Consider the following 8,881-nt stretch of genomic DNA (forward strand, 5'->3'; position numbering starts at 1 on the left):
TTCAAAAAGATATGAAACAACATATGTTGCTGTTCAAAGAAGGCAGAAAGCCACTAAACAGCAAATACATTTGATTAAAATAAAATGCTAAGATTTGGAATATTAAAGACCTCAATCAATAATCTGAAATAATCAATACATCTAACATTCAGTCCTCAACTCTACACGTTCCTGCTCTTATATCAGTGCAATCTTTTGTATTAAATGCTAATAGTGTACCTTCCAGTCTCAATCCCACTTTCAAATGCCAGAGGAGAGCAGCTCTATGGTGAGGGTACACTTAAGCCTGATAAAGGAGAAGGCCACTTTTGACACTGGGGAGCAATCCTGCTAGGTATATGAAGTTCTCCAAGTAAGAAAAAATAGCAAATTTTTGTGGTGTAAGAACCAAATAGGTGCAATAAATAACTGCAATTGGACATCTATCATCTGCAGCACTTTTCATGGTCTATTTCTTAAACCAGTGAAAACCATGGATAAGTACCCTTCAGTCCGATTTCGTCAATTCCAATGCTAAATTATGAACAATGGAATTACTTCACTGATCCACAGGTAATGTATCAATATAAATCTATATCTTACCTGTCTTGTGGAAATATGAGAAGTTGTTCTGAATTGTATAATTCCTGCAGTACGTTTGAGAGAAACTGACCCCACCACCTTTCACCTCCACAGAGCTGAACAAGCAGAAGGCCAGTATGCAATCGTATCTTGGGGGTTCCACTGATACACAGGTGTTTAAATAATTCTTCACAAGCTTGAGCATGAAAAGTACTCTGCAGAACCACAGGAACTGAGTGCCCTTTTAAGGAAAGAGAACACCTCTGCTTAAAGAGACTTGAAAACATAGGAAGAAGTTTGCAGTAAGTTTTTGAAACTACTACAGTTAAACTAATTGGCACAGGAGTAAAGGAGGAGGGAACATATGGGGAGATGGTAATTTGCACATAAGTCAACCACCAGGCCATTTGGTCAAAACCAAATCAATACAAATACCCCCCCAGAGTCTACACAATGCAAAAAGCAAACCATCATCATGCTTTAGTACAACTGGCACAGAAAATCACAAGACAGACAGTCTATCAATAGAACAATGTTCTGCCTTTTTTTGTTGTTTAAAAAAACCCAAAAAAACAAACAAACAAAAAAACAACAAAAAACACAAACCAACATTCCTACTCAGATTTTTCAATTTCAATTCTCCAAGACTTCTTTCAGTGGCAAGCTTAGGAAATAAAAATCTTTACTGGATAATAGAAAATTGTGAGCTGAGCAGAAATACTGGTTTTATGAGTTCACTACCATCACCACTCTAAAAGCAATGTCTGCTTCCTCAGTCCACTTCTAACTACTTAATCAATCCCCAGCATTGCACAGGCTTCAATGCTCACAGATACTTCCACAAGGTGATTCTGCCTGGGCAGTTTTTTGTTACTTCAGCAAACTGGTTCATACCACAGAAGGATCAGATGACTATCTGAACAAAGGAATACGCAGCCAGGACTACAGAAAAGCGAGAAGGACCTTGACACCTTCTATCCTTTTCAGTAAGTGGTTAGGCCAGCTTGGTGCCACTGGTAAAACTTGACAATGTTTGTTATCAGCTACTAAAATGACAGTAAATGTGGCTTGGAGCAGCCTGGTCTAGTGGAAGGTGTCACTCTCCACGGCAGGGTGTTGGAACTAGATGATTTTTAAGATCCCTTCAAACTCAAACACCATTCTACATTTCTATGATTTTATATCTAAACATAGTTTAAAGGCCTTATAGTAGGAAAGTGCAGGTCAAGAAATACAAAAACTTGGAAATTGTTTCTACTAACATGACAAAAAAATCAAAACCTCAAAAAGTACTAACCATTGGACGAATGTAGCAAACTGAGCAAAGTATCCAGTAAGTATCTAATGATGGTGCGTAACTGTTCTGTGGATGACATCTGAATCAACTCTTTCGGATCCGATTGTTCCTTCAGTGTTTTCCTGCTTGCACCTAAAGCTACTTTGAGTCTCTGAACAGCATGGTGAGCCAAGTTGAGTTGAAGCTGTAGCTGAATGCAGTCCTGGTAAGCAGAAAATACTCTGCTGTCTTCTTCTACTGCCTTGTCTGGCTTCCTCAAAAAGTACTGGGCATTGTTAGCACTGTTGAGTGGTGGCAGGTCAATACTCTGCAGAAGGATTTCTAACCGATGACAGGCCAAATTGTACCTAAAGGGAAATATTAAAAAACCACAATTCAATACACATTAGCAAACAGCAATACATTTGACAGTCACCCTACCAGAAGACAACTTCTGGTCTATTGTGAATGCACTGTAAAAAGAGATACTGAAAAAAAATACAATGTAGTCTTTGCTACTGCATTCACAACCACTCTACAACAGCAGAGTATTTTCTGGTCTGAAGAATATAATGGGAAGAAAAAAAATCTGTAACATTATGATATCCCGGTGTTTTACATTAAAATAACTAGCAAATATACTTTTTTTTCCTGCTAACCTGCACTGTATGTCTTCCTGCAATGCAACCATCATTGCCAAATGTTGATCAATTTCTGGCTGATTTGCTGCTTCACCTTCTCCTCTGAGGGGATCGTGCATTAGTTTCAGCTCATTTTCAAAGGGTAGGATATAGGTATGGCCATAATAAAATCCTAATGGGATTTTCGCTCTGGCATTTGTGCTACCATATCGACCAATAACAGTGATCTGAAAAAAAGCGCAACTATATTGTAACACAATTGTATCAAAACAGGCAAAAAATCCATGAAGTCAAAAATACATTAAAAATTTATAGCCAACAAAAGTTTGGTCTAAGGAGAACTTAAGTGAAAATTCACATACTAACAAACATCAAGAACTTAAAAGATCCTTTTACCTTCATAAACCTGCAAACTGGGGGTGGCAGCAAGTCATGTAAAATAAGTGAATGTGTGCTAATGTCAGTAGCCACTACCAGTCGCCTTCCATCCACTTCTTCTCCTAAAGTCCAGATGTCAATGGACAAAGAAGCCAAATCTCCACAGGTGGGAATCAATACATCTGTCAGTAAAATAGGTCTTCCAAAATCCAGCGTCACAAATCTTCTTGCTCCTAGGGGAGAAAAACACAGGATTGCCTAAAAGACCAGAGTGTGCTAACCAGCAAGACGTATTACTTCTCAAACAATAAAGCCACTGTTTATGTATTGTTTAAAAGGTATATAAGGGTTTATGCATTGTTTAAAAAGTATATTTGTATACCTGAAGTTAAAAATAGCTGCACAATCCCAGAAACTCTTACTACAGCTTGAGCACTTCAAGAAGAAAATTTTGGCATCAACTTAAATGAAGCTGTTTTGCTTTTTATGAATTATTTCTGAACAGGTTCAGAGACCCAACATATTTCCCAAGTCCCCAGGATTTTTCAACTATCACCAAATGCTGGGTCTTAAACTCCCAGATATGATACAATGCACACTGAGAAATATCTTTACTCTGGAAAGCTAAGAGAGACTGTAGCTAAGCAACTTACTTAAAGCCCCAGAAAATATTCCACTTCTCATTAGAACATGTGTCAAAATTATTATCAGGAATTGTGCTTTTACCTGAGTGCATTCGCTCTATAATAATTGACTGATGAGGTGGAGGTTGAAGAAAATGTGAAGCATGAGATATTGCAAGAGCAAGGCCAGATCCAAGTGGATTCTGAAGAGTGGAAAAACATCAGTAAAATTAAGTGATTAAAATCTATGCATTTACTGTGAGCTGTTAAAGATATACCATTTTGACAACACCTCACTACACTTAGATGTGAGCATGAACCATCAAAATATATTAACCACTAAGTTCAAAGGATTAATAACTCCTTACACAGTTAAGCTAGCTCCAATAAAGAGAAACCTTATGAGGTACTACAACAATACTACCTTGCTTTCTTAAGTTCTTTTCAGATGGTGTGAATTTAGTGATATAGTTATCACATTTCACCCAAATAAACATATATTTACTAGCATTGAAGTACAAATTAAGACCCTGGTAATGCTTACAGCATCTTGTTTCACTAAGGAAAAAAAAAAAAAAAGAAAATAATTACCGTTCTAGACTTGCTTGTATTTTTGTTATGTGCTGCAAGGTTAACTGTTGGGGGGTCAATGACTGAACCAGGAAAAAGCTGAGCAAGCTCTGCATTAATAACAGCAGAAACTGCTTCATTAGGTGGAGTCAAAGGTGGAGTCATGAAGAGAGGAGTTGTTTTTGGAGTGGGTGGAATGACATCTGAAGGATGAATGAAGAACCCTGGAGCTGCTACTGTATTAGAAGGCACAGAGTTGTGAACAGGACCAACTGCTGATGCTGCTGCTGCCGCTGCTGCTGTTGTCTGATGCAGTTTTGCTTCCAGCTTAGCTTTCTGTGGAGAAGATGAAAGCAAGTGTATGTAGCAGATAATACCACTTGTGAACACAGGAGTAGTACTGAACCACAAGTTCAGCTTTGATTATATAACTGGATTTAATAAACCTAAGCTACCTTCAACATTGCCAAGTTAAATGACCAACTGTAAGCTGAAAAATTAAACTATTAAACTATTTAATTTGACTTACTTGCTGAGGAACATGAGTAGTTAGATGGAGTAATCAAAACAAACCAAAACCCTACCACTGAACAGCAAAGTAAGAGTCAATGAAGCCAAGGCCCATAATAACAACGGCTTTATGACTGGTACTTCCCTGGGCCAGCAACTGTGCTTTTCATTTCAGTGGGCTTTTTCAATTTCAGACTGATATATTTACGTATGAAGACTTAGATTTTATTACAAACTCCCAACCCACCCTTAAAATACACAAAAAACAAGTCTGAAAGACCAAAGCAGCATGGGAGACACTCCCAGCACTTTGCTTAAGAAGACTGAACCAGAGTGCTGAGCAGTTCCTTCCTCAGACACACTATGGAGAAAAAAAAGGCAACTAGCTCTGCAACTACTTTCTCAGCTTTCGAAGTTTAGATACAGCACTAAAAAGAGCCAAATAGCCTCCAACCTGTTGCTGAAGCTTCAAAAGCTGCTGCTGTTTCTCTTGCAGCACCTGGAGCTGTTGCTCGGCTGAGGCCATTGCATGAGAGAGAGACTGCAAAGCTACCTGGGCTGCTGAACTCAGTGCTGTCGAGGCTTCCCCAACCGTTCCAGAAGAGAGGCCACCAACTGCTGGGGTAACCCCAAAGGTACTCACTGGCATGAAACAAACAAACAAACCAAAACAAAACATGTATGTAGAAATTATAAAACACACCTTTAATTCTTTATTAATTGTTCAGAGTGACGTAAAAACAAGACAAGTATCTCTTTTTATCCAGTTCTTGCTACAAATTAACATCATCTTGAACTACAAAGCATATGGTTTATAGATGCACACTGGTCATGCATGCAATACTTGGATTACAGAAAAGCCACCTATTAGTTCTGGAATTCCTCCACCACAAAAGGCTGTAACATAAAGATGCAAGCTTGTACGCTATACTCTCCAGTAGAAACAAACTGATTCAAATTAATAATTTTTAATCCAATTTGTTTGCTAAGATCCAAGAAATACAGAAATTACAGAAATTTATAGAAGAACTATATAGAATATATTTCATAGTTATATAGCATATAGAAATTATTTAAGAAAAAACAAACCACAGACAAAACATTTCAACACTTGCAAAACTACAAGCAATCCGTTTGTCAAACAGTGCCGTTATGTTCAATTAAAAATGTATTGTGGAACTATGACAAGTAGAAAAAATGAAAAATTGTATATACCAGTAAACGTACTTGCATCGTCCCTTTCTATTCTAGTTCCATCACTTGTTGAAACACAGGTGAAGTGCAGAGGTTCAACTTCCAGAAGTCCAGTAAGGGAAGTAAAACTACCTTCGGCAGCTGCACAGCTACTTATTTTCCCATTTCCTGAAAGAGAAACATGTATCTGCACAGTCAGCCAATGTATTCTTGATAGTGAAATTTCAAGTCATGAAGTGTCAAAAGGGACAACTAAATATAATGCACATATTTTATTAGTTCATGTTGTAAAAGAAACATCTTAACACTATCATATCCTCAATATAAATGGAAGTGTATTTTTAAAATGATAATGCTGTCAAATCTGAACAGAATATATTAATAAGTCAAACTGTCAACTGTGACAGAAGCGTAGTATAATCTTCTTAATTCCAGAAATAAATTATATATGATGGATGCTCTACTCTTTCTACACTGAAAGCAAATTAGCTTGCAAAAATACATTGATACTGGATATATCTACTGCAAAGGAAGAGGAAGAAACTGTCAGACCAACTACGATCATGCACGAATTTAGTATAAAACCCAGACTATTAATCAATATCCAAACAAATTGACAGAGTTGTATGGAGGAAGGGATAGGAAGGAGAAAGACAACAGCATACATGAGAAGGAAAGGAATCACTATGACTCATGAATACGCTTGCTATGAAAAGAATTTCCTGACAGGTAAAAATTATCTAGTTCTTTAGGACATTGCAGGGCCTAAAGATTCACTTATGAATTAACCTGAGAAGACAGACACAAAAATGCTTTTAAGGTATCTTAGCTCCTCTAAACCAGAAAAAATACCTCATTAAACCTTTATATTTGAGGAACGCCATATGGCAGTTTCCCAACTTCAGAAAAATCCATTTAGGTTTGTCTGCCTATGTGAGTGTTGCTAGCCTGAATGAATAGTAACACACCCCTCAAGGAAGCTACCTGAAAGAGCTGACAGATGATTCCTTGATGACTGACCCAGGGAATACGAGCAGCCTTTCTGTCTAATCTCTACCCTGAGATATTCTACAGGATAAGAAAATGTCAGATTCCAGAAAGAGGCTTTTACTCCTTGCCCTAAGGCCACAGGAAATGCAAAAGATACCATAAGCAAGAGAATACCTTGGACTTCAGCTTGGCTAGAAAGTATAAAATCATGAAAAGAAAACAGTATAATAGAGATCTACCAGTTCTACCACAATCAATCACTGCCAAACATACATACCTGATAGAACATCAGACAAATCAATTTCATCTGACTGTACTCCAATGCTGCTGTTGTACACATTTTTGCAAGAAGAGCCACATATTTCCAAATCAAACAGAACTGGATCAAAAGGTGAACTGTATAATCCGTATCTGCAAATAGGACAAACAGCACCATTCACACAATAAGAATTCATATAAAATTACAGGAAAAGGTCAAGTGTTTCACCATCAGGATTTATTATATTCCAAACTATTCTGTTCATTCATTTGACACATCTTTGAAATTATCACTTACTTACACTTCATTAAAATAATTTATTAGATGGCATTTTTAAACAGCTTATAATGCTAAATAAGTAACTCTTCATTACTAAATAGTTTTGAAGATGTAATACTGTCCTGGAAACATGACACACAATCACACTAGACATGGAAACTAGAACTACAAGCCTTAGACAATGAGCCACAGCAATACACACACCTGCACATGGTAAATCAGACTTTTGTCTGAAGTCAACAAAAACACAGTACTTTTCCAAAACAGCGGAAGAAATTCCACCTCAGCTTGTTCTTCTAGCTGAAGTAAGAATTAAAAAAGGAAATGCTGCTAGGCATACCAATCAATGCTCGCGATAAATACCTCAACAGAAGAAAACTCGTAACATTTACTCTGGCAGTGCTGGAGGGGAAAAAATAGCACCATCACTCAAAGTGGTCCCAAACCAATTAGGGTTTTTATAAGCCAAGAAGAAGGCAACTCCAAAGTAGTATCAAGATCAGTGGGGTTTTTTGTTCGTTTGTGGTTTTGTTTGTGTTTGTTTTGGTTGGGTTTTTTTTGTATTTACCAATACCTATTACCAGCAACTGAAAAGAGGAAAAAAATGGAAAACAGGCCAAATTACTAAGCCAGAGTAGAAAGAAAGAATGCATCTGTGTAGGTATAAAAGTGAGAAACATAACACTCTGCACTTTGGCAAGAGACAGAAGAAATCTGAAATATTTCCACAAACACCAGCAGGGACAGTAAGTTCTTCCACCCCCTTTTCCCTCTGCCTCTGAGCAGTTTGTCTTTTCTTTACCAGATGAGGTAAAAACCCCCAACAGGTAATGTTGAGAAGGCTGAAATATTTAAACATCTTTTTTGATCCAGTAATCACGAAAGTGTAAATGTCTACATGAAAGCAACAAGGTAAAAACAGATTCTAAATTTCTATGAATGTTAAAATGCTTCCACATTAGCTGGGCTCAGTGCTTTTGGCCACAAAATACTATGACTGGAATAATCAGAAAATGATGAACAATCTTACAAAAGGGCAATAATTGCTACAGATCATCTGAGAATTACAGATCAACCCATTTAACATTGCATTTCCCTTACAAGGGAAGCAAATTCAAAATAACTTACAAGGCAGCAAATTCAAAATAACTTTATGCTCAGAACAACACAGGATAGACTTGGTTGCTCTTTACAAGCATGCATTAGACAGGATCAGTGCATCCTGCACATCTGACAGGACTGATGTGTTTGCTGCCTGACCTTTTTTCAAACGCCAGCCAAGACAACATGCTACTGTAAAGTGGCTACTAAAACACACGAAACTGCTCAGACAAAATTCAGTGGGGTACCTTCACAGCCTGCTTTAGACATCAGATTTAAAAATTTAATAAATCAGGTCAGCTCAACACTAATACTGATTACTTACATGTTTTAAATGAGGAGTTTGATTTATTAAGTAAGCAGGTCATAAAATGTAAAAATTCTACAAGAGCACTGTAGAGTAGAATCAGAATTTGAACATACTGCAGAGGGGTTTAATTTATTCTGTCCAACCCAGATTTATTTCAACAAGGAAAGTGCCTTTTACCCATTTTTCAGC

At 37.2% G+C, this 8,881-nt stretch overlaps 1 protein-coding gene across 1 annotated transcript in view; it reads right to left on the minus strand.

The window, feature by feature from the left end:
* The window catches only part of BIRC6 (baculoviral IAP repeat containing 6), a 159,039-nt gene that overhangs the window by 111,044 nt on the left and 39,114 nt on the right, over nt 1-8,881 (minus strand). Inside the window, exons 21-29 of the mRNA XM_008643347.2 lie at nt 7,021-7,154; nt 5,775-5,921; nt 5,014-5,201; nt 4,071-4,385; nt 3,583-3,682; nt 2,875-3,089; nt 2,497-2,705; nt 1,859-2,205; nt 583-802 (exon numbers count right to left, since the gene is read on the minus strand). Of these exons, the coding sequence (XP_008641569.1) occupies nt 583-802; nt 1,859-2,205; nt 2,497-2,705; nt 2,875-3,089; nt 3,583-3,682; nt 4,071-4,385; nt 5,014-5,201; nt 5,775-5,921; nt 7,021-7,154 (1,875 nt within the window). The remainder of the gene's footprint in view (nt 1-582; nt 803-1,858; nt 2,206-2,496; nt 2,706-2,874; nt 3,090-3,582; nt 3,683-4,070; nt 4,386-5,013; nt 5,202-5,774; nt 5,922-7,020; nt 7,155-8,881) is intronic.

The sequence above is a fragment of the Corvus brachyrhynchos genome, unplaced genomic scaffold (genome assembly GCF_000691975.1).
Source record: "Corvus brachyrhynchos isolate BGI_N302 unplaced genomic scaffold, ASM69197v1 scaffold70, whole genome shotgun sequence".
Lineage (NCBI taxonomy): Eukaryota > Metazoa > Chordata > Aves > Passeriformes > Corvidae > Corvus > Corvus brachyrhynchos.